The 26,825-nt window shown below is 36.8% G+C and overlaps 1 protein-coding gene across 1 annotated transcript in view; it reads right to left on the bottom strand.

The window, feature by feature from the left end:
• The window catches only part of MYO3B (myosin IIIB), a 197,337-nt gene that overhangs the window by 46,609 nt on the left and 123,903 nt on the right, over positions 1–26,825 (bottom strand). Inside the window, exons 28-32 of the mRNA XM_039387963.1 lie at positions 25,135–25,340; positions 17,249–17,360; positions 16,175–16,337; positions 15,407–15,487; positions 6,680–6,800 (exon numbers count right to left, since the gene is read on the bottom strand). Of these exons, the coding sequence (XP_039243897.1) occupies positions 6,680–6,800; positions 15,407–15,487; positions 16,175–16,337; positions 17,249–17,360; positions 25,135–25,340 (683 nt within the window). The remainder of the gene's footprint in view (positions 1–6,679; positions 6,801–15,406; positions 15,488–16,174; positions 16,338–17,248; positions 17,361–25,134; positions 25,341–26,825) is intronic.

Below are 26,825 nucleotides of genomic sequence, written 5' to 3'. Positions count from 1 at the left end.
CTAGGGCTGTGAAAAGCTATTTTCACAGTATTCAAACTTAGACACTCAAAATTTGACATATGAGGAAGAAGTGAAACACGTGTTCTCCTAAAACCATTTGGGTTAGGCACAGAGCAAGAAGTAAGATGTCTTAAATTCTTTGCCTATATCTGTTACATTATATCATCACATTATGTCACCATAAGAATATTAAAGACCAACTCCTACTCTCATTAATGCTGATTAAAGTAACTTAAAAACCTTCTGTAGGCCCCAACCTTGTTGGCAGGCCTTTGAAGTCCATGGATCTCTTCAACAGTCCACCCAGACAGAACTTGCTTCAGAATCTTCAGCTATGCAATACCAAAAAAGATGCTACCAATTTCATTTAATGGATAAAAAAGAATGAGGTTCATAGATATTATCTGGTATGCCCATGGTCCTAAAACTGGGATTAAAAGTAAAACTTTCTGATTGTCAAAACAGAATGAAGCTTTCATGAATACAGTAAACATTCAACTTTTCCATAATGTTGCAATTTCATGACTGAACGTTGGATTTGCTTGTCAGGTTAGGGGAATTTAAATTCCCCTTTATTCTTTGACACTAAGGAAGACACGGAAAACATTCTACCTAAACTGTAACTTGAATTTGTGTTTTCCTTGGAAGAAATTAAGGGATCAATTTTAAATATGCATTGTCATTTAGTACTGGCACACTTCTTGGAACTGGAAATTATAACATGTCTAGGACTGTATTTGATACTGCATTTAGGCATATACCATGTTATCTGTAAAGTTCTCCATTACTATTTATCTTGTATATATATTATTTAGATAATCATTTATTTAGTGGGGTGAGTTAGATAACTTGCTCCTTTTCCCCAAAAATTCCCTTAAGCATATGTTAAGATGATGCATTCCCCCATTCCCCAATATTGCAGAAAATAAACTCAATACAAGCTAAAATTTATGAATAATCCTCAAATATTACTGTGTTGGATGTCAAAATCAAAATCTGCTATTGGATCAGTATGTTGCAAATGGCCTGCAATGCCAAAACCAGACTGAATCATCATATAAATTTAAATATTCAGATTTTGGGGTGGTTTGGATCTGGATCTAAATTTGCAGCTTGAAATAATCTTTATCTTCTATTAAAAAAAAATCCAGAACTTTGCCAGGGCTAGAACCCTGTACAAATGTTTAAAGCATGAAGGTAAAGATCATCAACTTGCCTTCTGTCCAGCTTAAGCTAGCAAAAATCAGCCTCTGGAATTCTGAAGCCCTTAGACCCTGACTGTTTTTCAGGATCCCTGTGATGCTGTGTTTCTGATTTAACAATCCTAAATTGAGTTGTATTTGCTGCGAGATAGCCCATCCTTCCACAGAATATACTGTTGCTAATGTAAGTCTGTACTTGATTTCTAGCTGTAACTCATGAGCTTTTCACTGCATTTTTCTTCCCCTGTCCTGTTAAGAAGGAGGAACAACAGAATGGCTTGGTAGGGACCTGGCAGCCAGCCAAGGTCAACCCACCACAATGTCAAACTGGCATGGAACACATCTGAAAACACAGTATCAACTGCAAATGCTGAGCACCTTGAAATCAGTTGCTGAGCTATTCTGAAAGTTTGGCTAGTATGCCACGTGGAAAATGCAGCCACAGAATCATAGAATCACTGAGGTTGAAAAAGACCTCCAAGAGTCCAACCTTTGACTGAACACCACCTTGTTAATTAACCACAGCACTAAGTTCCAGGTCCAGTCATTTCTTGCACACTTCCAGGGATAGTGACTGCACCACTTCCCTGGGCAGCCCATTCCAATGCTTGACAACAGGAGGGCAGCTCAGCAATAGTAAATTAATCTAAGTCAATCAGTGATGACAGCTAACATTTTCAAATGTGGTATCCGAGGCAGGGTATTTTCAGGTGTCTTTGAAGAAACTGCTTGTCCTATAGTTTCCAGGGACTTTTATTTTCCACATTTGCAGGAAAGCAGTATTTGGGTCAGACAGACGAGATCCAGTCAGCACACTTACCTAGGCAGGATGCAAGAGATCAAGTGCATGTGCCTGGTTTCAGTAAGGTAATTCAACAATTTGCTGCTGACTGTTCAGCTACTGAGCTATAATATGCCTCTTCACATACAGACTGTCTATAAATCACTGAATGAGCAGGAAACATTGGAGAAACAGTGATTCCTAAGGTCTGTCTGCACATCTGTATAGTATATAGCCTTACTGTCTTTAGCGCTTGAAAAGCAGTTGAATCATTGCAGTATAAAACTAGTAGCAGAGATTGATTTATGCTGGAGAAAATACATCTAGTTTTGGAATTATTCTGGTCATTATGAGTGTAAGTAAGGGAATTTGGACTTTCATTATTTAAATGCTTTAAAAAATGTTAGAAAAACTCCTAGATATTCTACTAGAAATAATACAGCTCATTTTGCAGAAGTAATACATTATAGAACAGAACCAATTTAATCCTTCCAGGATGGGTAGATTAAAAATTCCAAAGGGATGGGAAGGAGGAAAAAAACCCAGATGACACTGGAAAATTGTGCCCATATTTACATTTACACCTTTAAAAATTTTGAGTAATTATTTGAACTTATGAATTGTAAAATAATTAGAAGCTCATATGACATCAGAGTCAGGCCCACTGTGTTCCACTGCATGCCACAGGGATTTCAGCCTTCCTATTTCCATCACAAGCAATAACCTTAATGTTTGCTATGATTAAAAATTGGAAAGTGAATCAATTAAAGGAAACCAGAATGTCTTTATGCTAGCTTTTCTTGTAGAATGAAATGAAAATTCATATTCAAAAGATGACTTATACAAGAAATCATAGTGTGGTCTTGACAGAAACTGAAATTCTCCAAGGAGGAAATATGGAACAATCTGGAAAGGTGTAAGGAATAAATCAACAGAACGTGATGGCATTCTTCTGAAGATTCTGAAAAAAAAAAAAGTTTTAAAATGTGGAGATATGACCCTTTCAATCAGCCCTCCATGAAGAATAGAAGCACACCAACACAGTGATTTTTTTCTTTTTCTTTTAAACAAAACAATCCAAGGAAGGTTTTGTTATTGACTGACAGACTGAATCCCACTTTAGTGAGAGGCAAGTTGCAGATCAAGTTAAAGAAAGCTTAGCAAAAGAGAGAAGAGTTTTTATATGGAACAGGTGAATTCACATTAAACCAGTTTCTGAATGGATCTGTGCTCCTGTGACTGAAATCATGTTTAATCTCTGCTGTCTGTGATATACAGCATATTATGTTTACGTGCTAATCCACCAGTGCCCATGTAGGTAAATCCACACTGCATGCTATTTCAATGGGCCAGGTGTAGCAAACCATTCAGAAATGGACATTGTTCGTTTTTCAGGCACAGTAATAATGCTGATGCAAGTAAAGCTGACCCATGGAGAATTCCTCTAGAACTATTTTTATACTTACTCCCCACACTGATGCAGCAACAGCTGGTGACACTATGATGCTATAAAAGTGGCTGGCTTGCAATGCCAAACCCACTGGCACAGAGATGTCACAGTTCAAGAAGTGACTCTGTATTTACAAATAATAAAAAGAACCTTGGTAAACCATTTAAGCCACCCCCATTCTAAAAGAAAAATCACCTACTCTTTTTTTTTTTTTTTGGTCATAAGTTTGTTTAAGCTTTTTAAAACCTACAGTGAAGGAGATGTCAAAACTTCTCAAGGTAACCTACAGAGAGTTTCACTCAGTTTACCATTAGTAAGCTTCTCTTGACATCTAACCTAACATTCTTGTGCTGCAATGCAAGTCCATTATTTCTCAATTACCTGATTCTCAACAGAGAACGGTTTGTTCCTTTTCTCTTCACATCAGCCTTTCACGATTGGAGAAATGATACCACATGACCTCTAGTTTTCCATTTCCTTTTAGATCTTACCTTACTATGGTTTATAGAAACATTCTGGTTGCCAAGCAACTTTCTCGTTTTCTTCAAGTGCAGTTCATGATACACTATCCTAACCGAGGTCTTGACAGAGATGAGAAATGTTATGATGCACACATGAGGTAGTGTGTATCCTCACTGCTAGTACCCAATGTAAACTTTGGAGAATGGTGCCATTATTGATGGACGTTCATTTTGTGGTTCATTACTATTCATGTAACTGTGTTTCTAATTCAAATCCTACCCTCTTAAACCCTGTACCATCACTCACTTAGTACTGATACAAGTTTAGTAATCAGATTCTGCTTCATCGGTCAAGCCATTAATGAGTAGAAATAGATCCATTTCTGGAACTTGACTTTCAGATGCATACTTCCTGCAGAACAGAGAACTGCTGATAATTATTCTTTGTCTATAACTTTCCAAACACCTAGTTGGTGTGCCTGTGTAGTTTTGTTCAGGGTCTATTATACAATCTTGATTACCTAAGGCTCATGTGAATGTTAAGAATTTTCTAACAAGAATGATTTCTGAGAACCTATGCTGACCAAATAGCTAAAAAGAGAAAGATGTAGGAATAAAATCAGTGAACTCAGCTCAAGGGTGTGAACTGCTGTTGATGTCAGGTATCTTCTAAAATAAGCCCTTAACATACAGAGCTCGAAAGGAAACCAAGGAGCAAGGGATACTCACTGACATACAGCTACAGTTACAGACATAAGTGATGCGTAAGAAAGTCACTATGTGGAAACAATGGTTTCTGCTATACCACACACTGCAAAGGCACTGATCATGTATGTATAGCTAACATACTGTGATATTTAGCAGTCAGTGAGCTAGAGGAAAAAATGAACAATATAGGAAGTATTTTCCAGGGTAAGTATCAGATCAGTATTATTTAACAGAATTTTCATTTGGTAGGGAAATGGAAAAGATGATGGTGGTGGAACACACAGGTTGCAGATACTTTGACAAGATTCCAGAGGGATTTAAAGATATTTGAGAATGACAGATCTGTCTGAACAAGAACATGAACAAGGTAGCATAGATTAAGGTCATTAGGCACTGAACTGTAGATTATCCTGCTAAGAACATTTATGAAAAATATATTCACTAGAGATCTGCCCATCTAACAAGTTCAAAATCACATGATGTTCTAGAAAATTACTTCTCCCTTCTTCAGAAATTATTCCTAATAAGCTTGAAAGATCCCTAATACTAACTTGGAAATTTAGTTATGCCATTGCAAAATGCAGCATCTTTGATTTCATGTGATGATCAATCGTAAAATGGAGGCAGACATCAAGTGAGGCTGATGTCTGCGCTCTCCTAGTGACAGGAGACCTCATCACACTTCCCCCTTCTCTGCTGCCTATTCAACTTTATGCAGAAGGGTACATCAAAAGATGTACAATTAAGCAAGTTGTACCTTATCCAGAAAAATATGTTTGGGAAATAACAAGAAATTCCAGAGACAGTTTGATGCAAAAATGGAAGAAAACCATTCCTGACTAACATGAAATAAATGAAGAAAAATGTTTAAAGAGACTGTGTGCCTCCAAACAAGTCCAGACGAAAATGTTTATTTACATTGCAAATAATTATAATTCTGGAAGCCAAAGAAAACTGACAGTAGAGAGGTTATTAGCTCCTTTCTTCAACCATCAGTGCAGACTGGAGAACAAGTGACCACACAATCATCAATAGTTCTAAAGAGATCATAAGATACACACCCCTTAAAGATTTAGGAGACAGAAGGAGCTGCATGTGCATGAAGGTAATCATAAATTAGGAAACTCGTTCCCCAGTGAGCAGTCAAGCAACTCAACAACAGAGCTATGATGGTAAATTGTAGTAGGCTTGTTCTTTACCCTGAAAATCATTACCAAAACCTTTTATTTATTTAGTCCATGTCCAATGGCCTGAACCTTTTTCTTAGTGAAAACAGAACACTGTAAGGGAGAGGTTATGGAGCACTATTAACCTACAAGAACGCAGGTGGTTACACCTGAACAAAATCCTATAATAATGCTCTAGAGCATGCAGCAAAGTTAGCATGGAAGTTAACGTAACTCAATGTTATGAGCATACATAGAGACAGAAGTAACAGTTAACTTCTCCAAAATGGTATCAGCAGGAGAAATCTCATAACTCTTAGCCACTGAAACTTGCTAATGAAAGGTATCAGTCCAGAAAATACAGCCACCTGTCCTAGAAAACTGTTGGTCAGTCAGACATAACAGATCCCTTTTGCCTCATATCCAAGGAATTGTCAGGGGGAGGTTTGTCTGGAGTGAATGCATTGCTAAAAATCCATTGCTTTTCTCTACAAAGAGGAGTGACTTGTCCATCTGGTTTTGATAGCTCTTTTCCCTGTCTCATTGCTGGTCTGCATGGTGCTTTGCAGGCACAGAAGGGCAATTTTCTACTCTTGGACATTTAATAAGTCAATTCTGCAATGCTGAGCACTTGCAATTTTGTCCCCAATCTACAGTATTCTGGGTACTTACAAAAAGTGCAGAGAAACAGGACAGCAACCCAGGGCAAACAGTACCTTTCCACCTACTGGGAAAATACAGAGATGACTAAGCTGAGGGGGGGAACCTGCTAACCTACAGGTGCCCATCTTCAGAATATATCAGATTCTCTAAGAGTTGGCTAAATCATGATGACATAGCTGCTCCTTTCAGATCTCATTGTCTGGAAAACTGCTTTTGTTAGAGAGTAGACAGCAAAAGATTCAACTCACCAGTCTTCTTCACAGCCAAAATCAGAAGTAGAGCAGCTGCTTGTAAGCTGAGGATCTGCTACACGCTCAGTGCTGGTTTTCAATCTTGTGTAGTTTTTACGAACAATATATCCCCTGAAAGCTAAAAAACATAGTTATGAATCAGAAAAATTCTGCACAGCCTGAAATGACTGTCCCTGCAGCGTAGACCTGAACGTCCCCAACTTTTAATGAATTAGTGGATAAGAACATGAGTGGTTCCAATGTTTGCAATGTTACCAACAGCTGGAAATTCTACAGGGCCTTACACTCTCACTGTTATAGTGACTACTTGGCACAGCCCAGGCAAGGCCAAACAGGCCTCAAAATGAGAATTTATCTAATTTAAATAGGAACCCAACTTAGAATGTATTAAAATACATAGTATAAAATCACAAATTACCTGATTTAAGCTAGTTAGACTTTTACAGAATTGGAAGCTTTATCTTTTTTTATTGTGGGGTAAGGGGGTGACAAGCCAGGGACACATGTATTCAATTAAAACTAGAAAAATTATTAATGTCTTCTCCTATTCTTTCAATTAACTGCAACCATAACAAAACATTTAAAATACATCTCATATAAATAAGCAGGAAAAAAGTTATAAAGATTGGAATTTATACTATTCCTAAAAAAAGGAGCAGAAGAAAACGATCACTAAAAATACCAAATGAAGTAGGAAGCATGCAGTGGAATGAAATGGCAAAGAAAATTCCAATGCATAATATTTGAAGATATCTACATCCTTTATTTCCATGGACTATCTCTGGATTTGGCTACCTAAATAACAAAATTATTTCCATAGTTTTATCTGACAGGAACTTGCTTGAATTTTTGACACCTGTGAGCAGTTAGTAATAAAGCTCCAGCACAAACCACACATAGCAATACATATTGCACTTAAGACAAAGGACTAAAAAGTGCTGCAATATACACTTAAACTCACATATTTTTAATTTTATTTTTTAGGCTTTATTTCAAGCATTATTTTAAGTAGAAATACCTAAAGAGAGAAAGGACTGAATAATGAAGACAGTAAACAGTGCCATTGTTTCAGTATACAACAAGCAGCTGCTGAATAAGAAGGCTGAGCGGTTGTGAGAGAAAGGAGCTGTCTATTAGTCCGGGAGGACTGCAGCTTAAAACTGCGACAAAATGTAAAAGAACATTGGAACTAAGATCAGGGAATATGATTTTTGGGGGAAAAAAAAAGTTTCCTGTCCAGGAAAAGCTTTTAAGCCCACTAAAGGCATGCAAAACCAGAGTCAGTTTGAAGACTAATTACTCAAAGGAGAAGAGTAGTCCTCCCACTGGGGTCCAGGGTTACATATTACAGTAGAATGTAGGACAGGCACAGAAATAAGGTCTAGGGAAACCTCATGTAGGATCAGGGTCATGATAATATTGTAGATTACAAAAAGAAATCAGAAGGTAAGATAAATACGGAATAAATTGAGGATAGAGAAATTGATCAGAAGATTAACAAGTTTTCCCTGTATCCCACACTTCTGATTTAATGAGGTTTCTGGAATAGGAAGTAACAAAAATTGCCTTTTAATGAGAGTTATGACAATAAATAACCATTCACTTTACAGAAGGCATGACAGAAGTTGGGCCTGCTGAGGTGCTGAACCAAATACAGAGCTCAGGTATCATGAGGTTGAGGAACTTTTTGCCCTTAATAATCAGACTGGAAAAGTCTGCTTGTCTGGCAGAGATGAGGCAAGCTTTCACTTGTCCCAAGTGATCAGGCTTCCAATCCTTAACTATCCCCTACTGACCAGACAAGGAGCCTACCCTGACTGCAGCAGCAGAGACAGCTGGCCAGCAGCCACCTCTCTGCAGCTGAAACATGCTGAGTGTCTTTCAGTCGATGGACTACTATAAAGAAAAACTGAAACAAATGAACTAATGAGATAAACTTCAGTTTTTTCTTAGTAGTTTCTCAACTTTTAGCAGTACTTCATATGTGTGTGTCTATAAAATCAACCTTGATACCTGCTGTGATTTTATTTTTAAAAATTATTTTTCTTTTTTTCCAGAGACTCTTATTTATGTCAGTACAAACACTTTGGTCTTTCCCTCATTCACTACATAAAACCTGCTATATCTGATTTAATAAACATAGTTTTTGCCCTGTCTTCTGTTTTCATATGTATTTTCAAAATCAACTACTCTTCAACATAACCCTTCCACAGGCTGTATTCTAACATTCTTCCAAAATACCTTGAATCTGACAGGTAAACGGTTGTATTTTTCCTACTTTTGACTCCTGGGACAATCAAAGTACAGATAAACAAACTTCTTTCACTCCCTCAAAAGCTTCATCAAGCATTAGCAGGACTGCATCTTTTCAACATTTATTAACTGGATCTATAATGTTTCAAAAGAAATGCATATGCAGAGAATTCTACTGGGGGAGTCTGAGAGGCTGGGAAGCTGCTCCATCACAGCAATTTGCATTACTGACTGGTGCTGGTTTTGACACTAAGCACTTGGCTCAAAGAGTGTGAAATTAGCAGACTCATGTTGCTACTGCTCCATGAACAATCACTGCATCATTGAAGAAGAATGATTACCAGCTGTCACCTCATTTTCACCTTATTCAGTCTATATTCCAAACTTTCCAGCAACAGTAGCTGTAACCCTGATCTTTACATAGCTAAAAATGACATGATCTGAAAAGCAAGACAGGAACTGAACAATTGTAATACTTCTATTAGTAACTCAGTTTTTGATGCTTTATGTGCCACAAGTTAGGAAATGAATTTTTACTTCTTCTACTGATCATTTCTCACACAGACTTTTCTGTCAGCTCCAGCACCTCACGAACCAAGGATATATTTACATCAGGGAGTCTGAAATTTGGCGTCTTGCAGTTATAAACTTTTATTTTAAGGTCTAAGTACCAAGGCATATACATTACACCCAATATCGCACAATTCCACATAAGAGAATCAGAGGCATTTTCCTCATAATTCTCACAGGAAATATATAGTTACAGAGTGAATTGTGAAGCACAATGTAAAAAGATCAAAGCTAAACAATTACAGGTCTATGAGAGAAGTATAAAGAAAGGAGATAAAGTAGTACTTTAAAACAGTAGAAGGATTCACTCTGACATTAAAAAAATCATGTTAAGCAGACTTTTTGTACACAGACACATTTTTATTCTATAATATCACCTAAAATAGCAAATAGCAACAACTCAGAAGGAGAACTCATGATTGCTGAAGAGAAGGCATCATGGTAGTTTGGAATCAGAAGTGATAGGAACAGCCTATCACTTTCTTAATTTGTCTAGTTAAAAGAGCATTCAGCAGCTTAACTAACAGCATCTGAGAGAATTAGAGTCCATGAATCTGATTATTCACCCCATGCCAAATCAATTCTAATGAATAGTAAAAGGGATGGAGAGTCACATCTTTTGCTGGGTCCCATGAATACATCTTCTCTTGCACCTCTCAGTCTGGACGGACACAGTGTGATGCCTGCTTAATTGCAGAAGAAAAACCAACTCTTGTATTAAGTTCTCCAGCAGAAGCACTATGAGAAAAGAAGTCATGAGTTCTCATGTACAAGCAGTAACTATCACTGATAAGCAGTGACTATTACAAAGACTCACCAAGGCTGCCATCAGGACTGGTGGTACTGATGCACATCAACACTTGGACATAGAGCTTTTAACTACCATGCATCACAGTCTCTGATCTTGAGACTTGGTCAAATAAAAAAAAGTGAAGAGTAATGTGAAACTCTGTCAATATCAGCAAGGAAGAGGTTTTATGAGATCCTGATTTTTGCATGAAATCCAGTAAGAATAGTCTCCATTTTTTCTCCTTAAAAATAGCAGATAAAACCTAAAACATTTGCACATTGACAGAGCTTAGCTCAGAGAAGGGGATAGAATATAGAACCTCTTACTTTAAAACTACAAGGCCTTCTCACTTTTCCTAAAATGGTTCCTGCACATGAGCATCAGGCCTTTAATGGTTACTAGAGACAGATACTAAACATGAAGAATTACTGGACGGCCTAAGCTAGTACAGAACACAGTGAGATGGAAGAGTAAAGTTAACCAAAGCTGTGCAGCATGTACAAAATTAATCTGGTTTACCCTGACTGTGAAATCAAGGTAATACAATAAACCAGTTCAGCTGCCATTAGGAGAAACATATATATATCTTCAATGTTTCTTACACTAAAAATGTAGTTAAATGGAATCAAACTAATTACGTAAAAATAATAAAACTGGATCTGCTACTTAGGCATTGTTATTTTCAGGAATTTTTTTTAATATTTTTAGAAATAAGGTGCTTAGAAGTTTTTGGAACGTTTTGCTCACATACTTCTTAGATCTAGACAACGGTATTAGCTGAGAACGTGTACACACACATGTACACAGTGATACAAATAGATGGATAAATATAGGGATAAAGATATTTTCAAGAAATACTTCCTTGTCTTCTACTGAAGCAAACATTATATCTTTGCTGCTGAGAATCCCAAAGGTAACACTTTTACTAAAAGCTTACATTTATTATAACTGTAAAATAGTAAATTACAGCTGTTCTCTGTCCCTCCTTTTTTTCTTATAATGGAGTAAATTTTGTCAGAAGCACATGTTAGATATGTAAACAGTAAGCAACGCTGCACGGGCAGAAGTTGCAGAAAGAAAGCCGCTTACAAAGTGATGCTTCCTTCTGAACATCCCCTACTTTTTATTTAAGAAAAAGAGCCCAATTCTTGAGTTCTTGATAAAGAACTTTCTAATGCAATATGACATATGGTGAGTGTGTGAGCACGTGTTGGAGGAGGAGATGGTGGCTCAATGGATTAGTCATTTGCCTTTCACCTCTGGAAGCATAGTTAAACTCAGCCCTGACCAGAGCTGCACAGTATATTCCAGATGGCTAAAGTGGGCCTAATTAAAATGAATTCAGTGATGTCACCTCAGATCTAAGTGAATTGCATGCACCACTCATTTGGCATTTTGGCAATGTCGGTTCACAAATGAAATAACCAGATTAAAATCCTCCCATAAGTCTTTCGGGACAAGTCACACTGCATGGAAATATGTGCTATCATAAATAGAAAATATATTTTCATAATTGTATTATCTGTCATTTTAAATTTTAATTAATGCATTATTCTAAAACAAAAAAAACATTAAATGAGACTTGCATATGAGGTAAATCAGTGAAGCAACATTTCAGTCAGATGATTCACTGGATATGCACTGATTTAAACCAGCTGTGAATCTGGCAAAATAATTAAAAAAAAAATCTTTGACAATATATTTTTCCTTTTATATAGATGTAAATCAAAACAATATAAATCCTAATTACGAAGAAATACTTGGAAGTGCAAAGTACTGTCAACTCAAACAATTTGCACAAAATCATTCTTTACAATTCCTCTCCGAGTTAAAACTTAGCATTTTCTAGCCTTCACAGTTTGAGAAAGTGTGACTGGAAGTAGGAGAAAAGACCTTGTGTTCTCTGTGTATTCTGAGAACTGAGATGTAGATATGCTGAAGTAGAGTAGCTTTTTTTCCCCCACTTAATTTAAATTCACAAATACTTTGTTTCCTAGCGAGGGTGTTTTCCCCCATCTGAAATAATGACTTTTTTTCCTGTAATATAATACACTCAGGAATTGTATCCTCATGTATATTGTGCAGGTTGTTTTTTTTCTAAGTTTGTTTTTTCTTCCAACATTTCTTCAATGGATAGTGAACTGCTGGGCCCACAGAGATCTCCAGACCACCAGCTCATGTATTTGAAAGGCATCTGTTTATTTTTAAAATGCAAATGCAGCCTACCTCAAAGACTGACTTGCAAGAAATGAACAATCTGAACAAGTCAAGAGGTTTCCAATCAGGAGCTCTGTTCCTCCTTTATATCAGGCTATGATCACTTGCTGTCAAAACCACTTAAACAATATCCTGGAACCTGAATGAAGTCCCCCCACAATTAAAATGAGCAGGATAATCCTGCAAGAATTATTCAGGCAAATCATTTTTCACACAGTTTAAGGTAATGATAAGGTCATTTACAAAAGAAATCAGCGCCTTTGAAATGCTGACTTGTAGACAGAGGACTGCCTGGAGGAGGGCCATAGATAACAGTGAAGACTGGCCTCCTAACACTACCCTTGCAGTCTTTGGAACTGATTCTGATGAGGAGAAGGCCCAATAAGGTTAATACCCCTACTTTGATCTCTGTCAAAGCGTACCAGCAAGAATTAATTTACATTTCAGATGAAAAAGGTTGACAGCATGAAAAGGCATCTTGTTTCTGGTATGTGAATGTGCTGTAATAGATCGGGAATTCTGAAAGGAAGTTCTGAGGAAGCTAAAGGGATAAGCTGAGCGGCTGCTTTTATTGGGAAAGAGATGAAAGGAAAACAAATTTCAATATGCGCTGTTCTGTAGAAACATGTAAGCCAAATGCTTCCTAAATTCCAAGGCCTGCTTGAGAGGGGCAGGGGGGAGGGAAAGGAGAGGGAAGTACATATAGTTTAATTATATGGTTTTGCTAATGTCTGGATGACAAATGCAAACAATTCATCTCACTGCCTGAAATGGCTCATTTAAAAAAAATACAAAGGTGATCATACTCCATTTTACTAGAAAGCTGCCTTGAACTACACTCACGTTAGAAGATGTGCAGGGAAGAAAGAGATTCAGGGATGCTTTTGTCTCTGTGTCACTAGGCATGTAGACAGTGTAATGTAACGTAAACAACACAAGGACTGTCCACATGTTTTAAAACCTGGAAATTGGCCATGATTAGCAAGCATAAGTTTTGATTTGAAACATGGAAAAATCAGCACACTAAGAAGAGAAAATGTGCACAAGAAATATTTTTGAATAAGAAGTCCTAGGTATAGGTTTCCAAAGGCAGATATAAATGTGTTGAGGATTATTATTATTATTATTATACCCCTTCTACTAGAGAGCCAAAGACAGGAGAAGCAGCCAGCCTAATTAATACAAAGGTGCACCGTGTCACTCTTAACCCTACAGTCCTAAAGCTTATTCACCCAGACTGATCACTGAAATAGTTAAGTGCCAGGTTACAAAGGAAGATAGTGTGTGTGTTAGTGGGAAGAATGCTAACAACATTACTCCAGCATTAGGTCCAGAGGGGGCTCAACAATGTCCAGATTCACTCCCACTGTCTCTGCTCTGCCATGTTTAACACAGCATCTAAGAGACGGCAGGAAGCAGTACAGCTCAGAATCTCTCCCATGTGTGCTAAGAGCAGAATAGATCACTTTCTCTACAGAGCTAGCAATCTGTCTAGATAAAACTGTAAGGCAGAATGTCCCCTGCAGTCTCCAAGTGATACTGCTACACACCAGCTTCCTATTGCACCTGAGATAACTGTCACTTTAAGGAGCTGATCATAGGGGGACAGTGATGGGTTAACAGTTTCACTTTCCTTCTTTCAACAAAAGGCTGTTGTAAGTTAGGTAATCGAAGTCCAGGTACATATACACTTGTAAATCTAGCAAATACTCTGGAAAATAGTGGCAGGGGGTACTTTAAGATCTACTTTCTGTGCTATCACAAAAATAACTGAAAATGACAACACAAAGGAGAGGAAGAATGGGAGAGAGTACTTGTGCAGTCCTTCAGTGTTTGTTGTAATGGAAGCAAAAATTTCTCCTTAACGGTTTGCCATTTAATAGAATATTCTGAATTTAATCCTAGAGCTTCGTGATTCAACGTAACAGTATTCGTGCAAAGCTGCAAATTATTATTTGATCCTAATGATATTCTGTTCCTTTCTGTAACTAGATTGGTATTCTGCTTTCTGCTGAAAGTCACAGCAATGTCTCATTTCAGAGTAGCGAACTTAGACAACAAAAAACCAAATGAATTTACCGGGAATGGTTTGAGAACAAAGAAAAAGAGTATTAGAACACATCTTTTTCATACTGCCTTCAGACTATAAGATACACAATAAACAGGTGACAAAGCTTAAGGAATTTGCTACAACTAATTTTTTATCAGTTACAGTCTTTCAACCTGGAGTTGCATAGGGAAAGTGTATTACACTGCATCATATGGAGACTGCTTCATACTGGCAGCATCTGAAAACACCACTGAGTTCACAGCATTGGTTCTTAGATTTCTGTGCCATATGGTACTCTGCTGCCTACTAGAGACCTACACAGTCCTATGGGCCTGTTTCTCCAGTAATCTCTTTAAAGTTTATTCAAATTCATATTGATATGGCTGCATAGGAGTCTGGCAGAATGTCAAAAGATTGGTCAAAGCTGGCAAACCCAGCAAGCAGTCAAAACAAAAACCTGGCAATCTGCCAAGATCAGGGCTCCATACAAAGACAGAGAAATCCATGTCCAGTGCCTCCCATCCACACTTTTAGACAAATCAATACAGTGTTTCATACCAGCTCTACATGTAGTGGGATCACACTGACTGTGCTCAGAAGAATCTTAGAGAATTAACTCAACAGCTTTTAATTAGTATGTTTTGCTTCCAGAGAAGCACTTCAAAAAGGCCAAAGTGCCTGATACCTGTCACAGATGTCATTTGACACTGAAGAACAAATGATGAGAAGTAACATTTTTGATAGTTTTTGTTTGGACTGTATTTATTTTTTTGGCTATAAACATGACACACAAAATCACCTACAGAAAAATAGGTGTTGGCAATTGAAATACTGTTTTAATTACCTGCTTGAATATGTATAGCAGCATCAGTTCTTCTGTTCCTTATTTCCTTGTACTTCCTGCGAGCTTCATATCCTCTCCAGGCTAAAAATACAAAACCATGTGCTGGAAATTACATTTATTTAAGGAAGTGCTACAAAGTCAGAGATGTGCTGTAACTTTCATTCCTCCTGCCATAACTACTCCAGCCCCTACCCCCAATACCTATTCCCCACCCACCCACATGTTGAACTCTGGGTTCAGGACTGCAATATTCACATCCACACAACTTCAAACACCACTTTACTCTTCCAGATTTTAATTGTCACCATGTGCTCACTGATGTCCTAACCAAAACACAAAGGTGTATGATCATCCCTGCTCACACAGTTCCCCAAATTCACTACAAGGAAGCCTGCTAAAGTACTGGTAATCAGCCTCTGTGCTCCATCTTACGATGTATGTCTTGAATTCTGGGATACGGGCAGGGGCACGTGCTACTGCATTTCGATTATGTGCTGCATGCTAGGACAGACATAGCTAGCAATATTTTCATGTTGTGCACAGGCATCCCATCCACAATACTAACATATTTAAATAAAGACATTACCAAACACTAAGATGACACCTTAGAAGTAAATCAATAATATTTGCATCAGTTAGCTGGAGAGAAAGCATCTCTGGTCATTTTCATTTCATAATAAACTATATATATACAATAAACTATATACATGCAATTTAACTGATTAAAATGCAAAGACACTCAGTGAAATAGGGAATCTGTACATTTACCTGACTGTATAGTAAGAGCACTGTTTTCTCTTTTATCTTTGACTTTCTTGTACCTCCTTGCTCCAAGCCATCCCTTGACATAGGCTTGCATGACCACCACTCTCCCTATAACTTCTCGAAGGAACAAATTTAACTGCTCTATATGGTAATACTTTAAAAAAACCTGGAATGGAACAACAACAAAACAAAAAAATCAGTATTACAAGCAGACAGTAACGTAACCTCTTGTATTCTGTCTTTTCATTAGTCCAATAGCAGCTTATTCTAGGGCATCATTGCTGAAAAAACTAGCAAAATACTGACTATAAATATCATAGCAATCTTGTGAACCAATTATTTGCTCTTGGTGTGCTTGTGCAATTTCATTATTCCATTGATTGTAATCACCCCATTGCAAAATAAACCCCATATTTACCCCCCTTACAAAGTAAATTGGCCAGGGGGATATTTTCAGATATCAACAATTTTGAAATACAGCCAGGGATGAGAAATCCTTGGTTGAATCTGGTTTTGGACATAATATTGTCTAAAAGCACTCTGCTTTAGGAGACAAATCCTGTGGGTGCTTCTATGCATTTTATCTGGGTCTTGGCCAGGAAAATTCTCCTTGTTTTTCCTTTGTGCACCGTAAAACAACTCAAAATACTATGCAATATCCTTTTTACAGAAGTCATTCACTCCATTTTAAACCATGAACAAAGGCTTTTGATGGAGTCAGAAGGAGCTTACCTGAAACTCCACAAATGGATAAGGTAGCAACCAGGCTTGCAGGATGGGCCAGAGTGTGAAGTTTCAGTCATGTCTTTAATAAGAGCATGAGGAACTTCAGGAAGGCACTACAACAGGAGGCACTGACACACGTACTGTCCTTATCAAGGCAGCCACGTGCAGAATGCGCTTTGGGGAGGTACACAATGCACCCCTCCTCTGGCAGCACTAACTCAGGGCACCTCCGTAACCTGGGAGGCTAAGGAGCAAATTCCTTGCTCTTTTGTTCACTCATGCAGTACTTTTCAAAGTAGACATGTTTTGCTAAAAGGATACTATTATTGAGAAAATCTTAGCACCCTCTACCTTGGTCTTCCCAAGAATCCAGTTGTCTAGCTTAGATTTCTCCAAAATGGCAAGACAGTTTTCTCTGCTACCAAGGGGAGCCTCATGTGCCTTGAATGCAAGGTAATAATACCTGCAAAACCAAGCGGCAAAGAAAAAATTGAATTAACAATCAACATGTACTTTCATTGTTTTTCTCTAGCTCAGAGCTGTATCTTTAGAACTAACAGGCCAAATTCTCCCTTATACTAAGTTCTCCTCTGAAATTATGACACAACTGTCATGAACATATATTTGAGCATATACATGATTACAATAAACAATTAATTGGAATGATTACGATCAGTTTTAGAGGCCTGGTGCAGACCCATACTAAACAACATTGACTTTTATTTGTCCCTTGCAAAGAATAGCACCCAACAATTATGCGAAACAACATATAGTTAATGAAAAAAGGATGCAAACATGTTTCAACTGACTTAAGAACCAATCCCTCCCTGTAAAGCCATTATGCATTAAGAAGAATGGTTTTATAGCATTTAAGTAACCCCACTAGCAAACAATTACGTTAAGTAACAGCAAGAACATGTGCCAGTTAGTTTTCAAATTTAAGGCTTTTTTAACACAAGTACACTGTTAGATGGTAGCAAATGCCACTTCAGCTCTCATTTATTAACTGCCATGTGTTGTCCTGGTATTAAGTTATACTTCTACAGGTGCTACTCTATTTACATTGTGATTGAGAGGAACCAGCAGGGTGAGCAAACTAATTATTAGCATAGGGAAGAGCCATCAGATGTTCTTTAAAACATGAAGAGAAGAATCTCATCAGCAAACCTCAAAGACAGATTCAAGAAAATATCCCACCTTAGTGAAGAAAACATGGAGAAGCAATTACAAAACTTGGAATTGTACAAGACTTTTTTTTTAATCAGGAGAATATGATTTTCAAATATTAGCTCCAGTTAATCTCCAGATATTAGCTCCAGTTGTCACAAGAAAGAAAAAAGAACCACTAAAATAGTCAATAAAGATCAAAGGGGAACAAAATGACATCTGAAGTCAGAAGCACTGGAATAAGTCCTGGACCAAAGACACAGATATTCACCAACTGGAGACACTGATGACTCTGAATAATGATAGGAGATTATGTATTACTGAGTTATTTTTAATGCAGTGACTTTCTTAACAACGTGATGATGCAAATTCTTTAGCCACGTCTTTCAAAATACCAAGAGTCATGCTATTCAGCAAGAATGGAGAAACATGGTGTATTTAAAAGAAAAAAGTACTTTTCCTCCACCTTATTACCGAACTTAATGATGCCAGTTTTCACAAGATAAACGCCATTATGAGTTGCACTAATGAAACTCAGATTTAAAATATATGTAACACAAACAATTTGTGACAGCATATAATTTCAGCAGATAGCAGACAGATACATGGGGGAAGTTACACTAATAATAAAGTGCTGTTTTCTTCAAAAGCCAGTTCAGATAGCCATGTTATTTACACATGTATGTAACTTAAGCAGCTTGGGAGGGAGGCAGGCAGGCAGGCAGGCAGACAGGCAGGAAGGAAGAAAAGGAAAGAAGTAAGGAAGGATAGATTCAAGTGAGTGACAATATCAATTTTCTGGTGATCAAGCACCTTTTAAGGTATGTTGTAGTTAGGAATTTTAAAACCATAGAACAGTTTTTAAATAGTAATGATGCAATAAAATATTCAAGGGGGATCTCATAATTTTTTACCTATCTTTTTACATTCTTATTGCTGCAAAGTTGACTTCTTATTTGTGACAAATCTGAGTAAAAAGTATTTTTGAGCTGTGTAATTTAACTGCCTGACTATACAACCTTGTTTGTGACAAACTTCACTATCTTTCAAATGTAGTAACCTCTCCATTAGCTCTCTTTCATGATCTAGAATGTATATGCTTTTGGTACTCAGAAAAAACCCCCAACAATGGTACTTTTTCCTATTACTTAATGTTTTAACAAATGTTTTCAGAAAATTTATCTACAGTCTAAGAAAGCAAGCTATTCAAAATGACAAGAGCTTTCCAAACCATGGGAATAACTACAGTTTCTATTTCATAGTACGTAAACATTGTCTCCCAATATTTATTAAAAACTTCCTCTAAATGGTGATTTTCCAAATGTTTTGATTGATCCAAATACTGCACAGAAGACACCTGTAACTGGTTAATATACTTCCTGTTTCTTTTCAATTATGTCATCAAAAACAAAGCAGAAATCACTGCACTCATTAGAAATAGGGACCAGCAATTTATTTTTTATTATTTCTCCCCCAGAACTACTTTTTGAGTATGCATTCTGCACCATAAAAGGTCTCTAGATTTGTGTTCCAAAGCTCAAATCCATGTTTTTAGGGTTTTTTTAAAGCAAACACTTTGTTTTCTATCTGGTGCCTGTTTTCACGACTGAATCACGTAACTCCAGATGCCCAAGTAGTTTGACTTGATGTGCTCAGGAGAACTGTATGGCAACACAGCATGTGCCACCAGGTCACCCAACTGTTTTATTTAATTTAAAATTTTTGTACAGCAATGGACCCTATGGAAAATTTTGGAGGAAGGTAAAATGTTTCATCTTAATGTATCTGGCAAAAGCATGCAAATATTGGACGTGGTGAAATGGTAGAGAAAACGTCTAGGAATACACCCAAAACTTTGGGATATATGCAACTACAACTGTTCATTTTGATTTATTGGCCTAATTTCATCTCTGTCATACTTATGTAAATCTGCTGTGCAGAGATCACAGAGTGACCTCTACTTGCAACATATCACCAAGAAACCAGAAACCTAATTTCAGAAAAGTAGAGCTAAAAATCACATTTGCTTTCAGATGAGATGAAAATTTCACAACTCTACTTTTTTATTTCCATATTTGCATTTGTTATTTCAGCACAAAATGCAGTAGTCAGGAATATTTCAGTGTTCTTCTACGTTAAACCAATACTTTCATTTCTATTTTTAAAAATAAAGTTTATGGTCCTTCATGTTCTATTTCATAAACATACACGTATTTGTGCAAAAATATATTATTTTCCTGGGTTATACATCCTGCTTGAAAATTTCCTACATGTTACACACACTCACCTACATGTTTCCTAAAAGTACTTGACTAATCACAGTAGCAGTTAACACTTAAGTAAGAGAAAAGTAATTTCCCCTCTGAAGAACTGATTTCTCAAACCTGATGAAACTCTGGAATTCTGTATTTCTTAACTACTGGTTCTTAATCTGCACTACACACTATCCTACATGAAAAGTATTTCAGAAAAAACATACATTAAAATGGGATTAACTGTATTTACTAGTCATTAAGAATGTACCAACATTTTTTAAAAGTGGAATTTATCCTCAGACCAACAATTGCAAAGCTAGGTACATGCAGAATTACGGTTAAATGCCACAAACATCCAAGTGTGCTAAGATATGGAAAACTTCAGAATGATGCTATGCATTAACTATCTGTTTAGGGCCAAAGCATTTCAGTGTTGGTGGTTTTAGATAAACCGATTGTAAACAAATGGTTCAATTTCTCACCACTCTCAAAGGGTGAACTGTGGAACTGTTCAGTAAACAGCATTTAAACAGCACCATTAACTACTATACCAGAGTCTCTTACTAAAGCTCTCTCTGCATTCCAGATTAAAGGCTGCATCAATTCTACATAATTAACTCAAACCAGTAATGATTAACTCTTTTTCTCTTTAAAACAAATTTTTGTACTAAAATATACTAGTCTGAGGTGGAGAATGAATATGTGAAAAGCATGAAGTGCAAGAGGGCAAAATCCCTTTCTAGCCAGATCACCAGCAATAGTAGGAAGATTCTCAGTATTATAAAAACGTTTGTTCCTTCTCAGCCCTGGAGCTGGAAAGTTTAAAAAAATCCAATTATTTAGAACTAAAAGAGCCATAAAATAACTTTCAAAAATTTCTAACCTGTATTAGTTGTATCTCACCTCTTTCAGAAACTTTTAAATCTGAATTCACACAAATAATTAATTACATTTGACTCTATATTGAGTATGAATGAAAAAATGTAAATAAAAACGATAAAACATTTAAGACACTCTTGAAATTCAGTAACAGATACCAAACACTTCTGCTGCCAATCATCAGATAAGCACAGAATCACAGAAATACTCTCAGAAAGATATAATTTGGTCCATTGTACATATACAATTCATAAGTGGTTATCCAACTTTCCACTTCTAAAGTTTTCCTATCTTCTTCATTCTGCAACTGTTTTGCACAGCAACCAGTGTTCTGTGAATGAGAAGAGTCCAGAAAGTGTATATGGAAGGTGCAGTAGTTTACCATATTTAACGTGTACAGTAACATACAGATCTGGGGAAATCTTAAAGCCACTGAAATAAATAAACACTTCTGTGGATAACAGTAAAATCAAGATATAGGGAAGTGTTAAAATTTTCTTTCCAGAAATCACTTGCGAACTTTGGTATGGTGCAGGCTCAATGCTAAAAGTAAACCTGCATTAAAAAGGCATCATTTAAAAAGAAAGCGTTCCTTCTCTGCAGCAAATCTATTGACTTCTAATTTAATTTGGTTCTTCCCTGATTTTGCATAATAAGCAAGTCTATCACCACTGAAGTTTTGGTGCTAGAAGAAAGCACTTACTGAGGTTATATGTTTTACAGGATTTTGCAATGTTTGACCAGTTTTTATTCCTACCTCCACTCAATGCAAAATGTGACTCATTAAGGTCATTGAGGCTTTATATGGTCATGAGAAATGTAACACTGGTGGTTTAGAGACTGTGTATACTAGGTGTACTAATGGTGACTTTATGCAAATTTGCACTGTGAGATTGAAACAAGCAGAACCAGCCTCCCTGGGATCACTGTTACAGTAACAGCACTAGTATTGCTATGAGTGTATGATCTGAGGAACATGATCTGACTACTGTGGGATAGGTAATGCTTATAGGAAAAGTACTGCATTCTAATGCAGTACAAAAAATTTTAATGCATAACATAAAAAGGCAGGGAAGAAAAAAGACAATCCTTAAATGAAACTTGTGCAATAGTTCTCAACACATTGCTATGTGCTTATGAGGCACTTAATTCTTGAAATGCATCTAGCACCATTAGCCTACCAAGTCCCTTATCTTCCAAGCCATTGTCCAGTATATGCCACATTATATGAGGAGTATACAGTTGGAGGATATGTGGTGAGGACACACGTGTACATCACATCATGGGAAGCTCCAGGGGCCTGGGCACTCAGCAAGGAGCGTTCCATTCAGTGGGACCTTCAGCGCAGGTCCCCACGTGAAAGCACACCTCCCTCAGCTGATGTGCAGTGCACAGCCACCATGCGACCCCACATGCCAGGCACACCTGGTGGCCTGATCTACTTAATAATGTGTATCTGAAACCTGGGATTCCAGTCTGAAAAAGGGGCTATGTTGCTTCACAGCAAACATAAGACAGACCCATGATGTCATGGGGTGCAAGATGGGGCCAACAGAGACAAAGTGCCTAAGACTTGACAGGGATACAGTGTTTACAGGGGCTGCAGATTGCATTTTCCTACTTTAAGTAAAAAGAATATGTATATTTATATACATAAAACAGATGGTTATATACTTGGCTGAAGAAACATTGTGTGAATGAGTTACAATTAAGCCCTTTCTTCACCATCTGTTTTTTAACCCAATAAACTACATCCAGGTTTGCAATACTGAAATAATCTGTCCTACATGAAAACAGAAGACAGTAAAGACTAACATTAGACAGAGCTTTATCTTTTGTTTACCTCCCACCTGATAAACCCTGAATGGGTCTGTTCCCTGCCTTTGATTGTTTTGTCCTCATATTTCCTGCTAAGAGTTTACAAAACAGCATTATTGAACAGGCAGATAAGAAGCACACCTATTTGTTTAATAACATCAAGGGAGAAAAAGTGCTGGCTCATCCATTTTGTTGTTCAGTTGCTCAAAAGGATCAAAATACCAATTAACTTGCTGCCTTAGAAAATCTTTGATATCCTCACATTTACTGACATTTTGAAACTCTTCTTCATACTTGCCTAATGTCTTTTTGATTATGAACAAAGAAGTGCCAATCTGTTTAGCATTTGACCTGTTTTCTCAAACATTTTATGTATTCAACTACTTAGTTCCTAAAAACACTTGACTAGTCATGGCTGTAAGCTGAAGAAAAATGTTTCTTGTTCCATTTATAGCATTTTAAAGTATTGTTTGTTTTTATTTTCAAGAGCGAAACAGAACAGAATTCATTTAAAAATCAAGCATGAGATGAACAAAGGAGCAAGAACATCCCCTCTCCCGCCCCCGTTTATATTCTGAACTCAGGAAGTCTTCTATGCTGTTGTGTAAATTGATAAATGTATCCCTCCCATCCCTTTTCAAGTTGACTTTCCTGAAAGAATCGCATCCAGTCGGACAAAAAACTTTGGGAGTAATTGACAAGATGTTAAACACAACTTGCCCTTCCTTATCTGCAGGAATGGAAAGCTAGAGTTAATACTGCTTTTCTAGGTTGTACTCAAATTCAGCACACTTCTGAATGAAAAGGATCTGTTTATAAGAGGAGGCTTAATTTTGTCTCAATTTACACTAATCTCTGTGGAGTTAATCTCAGTTCACTTATGTGTAAATTGAATAAAAGTTAAGGTTAATAATTCTGCCTTCATCCTCTTCAGGATGTTGCAAAGATATGCCAATAATCAGAAAAATAAATCTCTTAAACATGCTTTAGAATGGTGTGACCATACTAAAATTAGTCATGCAACACAAAAAAGTTGGGGGAGATCATGTCTGAAAATAAAATCGGCTTCATAGACAAATAAACATATTAATTATCCTTCTTGTGATATATCATCTGTAGTGTTTTCCTATTACATATTAATTTGGTGTACTAATATATTATAAATAAGAAAAAATTATTATTTTTTCAGAAATATTTGATTAAGCTTTGGTTTATCATTCAAGATCTCTCAATGCACTGACCGCAGATTTCCAAGCCCAAGTTACTGATTTACACACATAAATCTACTCCGTCTCTGGATTTTAGAAAGGCCTGTTTATGCCTCTTCTCTGTCATAATCAGCTCCTTCCCTCTAGCATCATATGAATTAATTGCTTTCAGTAAATTAATTAATTCTATATTGTCTGGATGAGCAACCTCCAGTTCAGGAAATATCAGAAAATGCTTCATTTAGCCATTCACTTCTTGTTCATTGCTTCTGATCATTGCTGAATTATCAATCCCACATGCTGGAAAACAGTAAATACTACGTGAAACCATATTTTAAATCTAGAGGAAACTATAATGATCATATAAACATACTGCCATTGTAAAGACAATAGCATTTCCTGAATTAATTTTATAACTTTTTGAGATTGAGAATATGTATTAAAACCAGCAAGAGCAGCTATGACAAAGGTTCACGTGAACAGAGATCTGATTATAAGTCATGATATCTCCAAGACAAATGACTATGAGGGTGTAAAAGCTATCTAAAGCTTTTATATCAATTCATTCTTAAGCATGGGTACATTCTTCATATGATGGCTGAAGGTCACTGACCTTCCAAAATCCCAAAATTATCTGAGCAGGATGCATAATTTCTACTGGTTGCCTCTACTGAGGGAATCATGGGGACAGGTTTGCTACTGAATACTGGTGTTCACCACTGCTTTCACATTGGCTATTGTCCATTAGAGATCCCATAGTTCTTGTAGTCTTTACCTCTGATAGTCCCTGCTCTCATTAGAGATTCAGACCATACACGTACAAACCATGTTTGTAGAACTTTTTGTACTTAAATATAGAACATACCTTACAGAATGGAGTTCTAAAACAGCCCTATTATAGAAGTCTTACCTTTTTACAAACTCTTCAAAGAGGATGCGATGAGAATACCCTTTTTGACGTATTTTGACAGTTTCCAGAATTCCGGTGTATCGTAGCTGCAACAGAACTCTCTCGTGAGAAAACATCAGTGCTTCTCTATCATCATTAGGTTTAATGCACCGGATAAAGTGAGGTTGTCCAACAACCATTTTAGATAAAAGATCCATGAGGGAATACTAGTGAGAAGAATAAAAAAGATGCACACTTTTGACAGAGAACTGCAATGTAACTACTTAGGCAGAAGGTATATATTTGTAAATTCTATGTGATGCCTGATTATATTTTAATCTGTAATGTTAATCAGCATTGCCTTTTTATTCATTTTTAGGCTTGCGGCTGAAACTTGGAACCTATTAAAACTTTTCAGTTGTAAAAAAAATAAAATTATTCTAATTCTTATTTCTTACTTATTACACCTTTCTCTTCATAGGTCCTTATATCACATTTCTGTAGTTGAAGGCCCATATTAAAAAAAAAAATGAAAATTGTTCTAACTATAATTCTACTGTAGACACATTTGACTGGTCAAATATCCCCAACAGCAAGCTTTACTGTGAAAAAAATCAATCACTGAAATTCACAGCAAATCATGGGGAAAGGGTTGCAAGAAGTCATCAGTTCAGTGCTCTGCCCACAGAAAACACTAGATGTATCTGCAACATTTCAGGCACATCTCTGTTACACTCATTTTTCAGAATCATTAAGAATATAAAATGCACAGTCTCCCTAGAAAACTGCTGAAGTGCTACATTACCGTGACTATTCATAATGTTCTTAACATCTACCATAAATCTCCCCACTGAAACATAGGTCCATTACTTCTTTTCCTATCCACCCTGGACATGGAAAACAATTTATTCCATTGCAATTCACCCTAAAATGAAAAAAGTTTGATCAGATCTTATATATCTATTTTTCCAATGACTGACACTTCTGCTCCATACTCACCTCATTAACCAGCTGTATGATAAGTATTCATTACAACTATACCCAATCTCACATATCCATGTGTCTTAAAATCACGTACAATTCCAAGCTTATTGTGGTCACCTTGGTGCAGGTGGCATGCATATTATGGTGTACTTTCACATTCACTCCCATATTCCACTTTTCTTTTTTTCTGTAGTTCCTACACAGTTGACATTTGTGGGGTTCTGTGCAAGTCCGTGTGCTCTTGTATATTCCACGCTGGGGCAACATCTCAGCATACATCAGCTTACTCTATGCCCTTCCTTACGCTATTTTACAAGACAAATAGAACAGGTATTCCTCTACAGCATGAAGCTTTGGCCCACCCTGGCTAGCACAGCACTGTGTAGTTCCCTATTCTGCATGGTAGAAGCGCAGTCCAAGGGCCAACTGCTCAAAACTTTTCCATTCTGCAGTGACTACAAGAAAAAAAAACCATTAACCAACAGTCTTGGACTGGCACTTTCTTGACTTCTAAGCTTCCAGTTTCAACATTCTCAATGCCTTTTCTTGCCTGTTTGATTTAAACTCATATACAGAATATACATTACCTCAGACAGGATTACTACTGATAAAATGACAATTCATATGATTTATAGCAACACTTCTGAAAGATTGACTGTTTTTACTTATTAGCACAAATGACAAATCTTAATCTTTAGAGGTATGTATGCCTAAGCTTGTGAAAAAAT

This window comes from Pipra filicauda, unplaced genomic scaffold (assembly GCF_003945595.2).
Source record: "Pipra filicauda isolate LSUMZ 115617 unplaced genomic scaffold, ASM394559v2 scaffold5_size6683894_pilon, whole genome shotgun sequence".
NCBI lineage: Eukaryota > Metazoa > Chordata > Aves > Passeriformes > Pipridae > Pipra > Pipra filicauda.
Note: the sequence above shows the minus strand (reverse complement) of the source record. Positions and strands in the feature narration are given on the sequence as shown.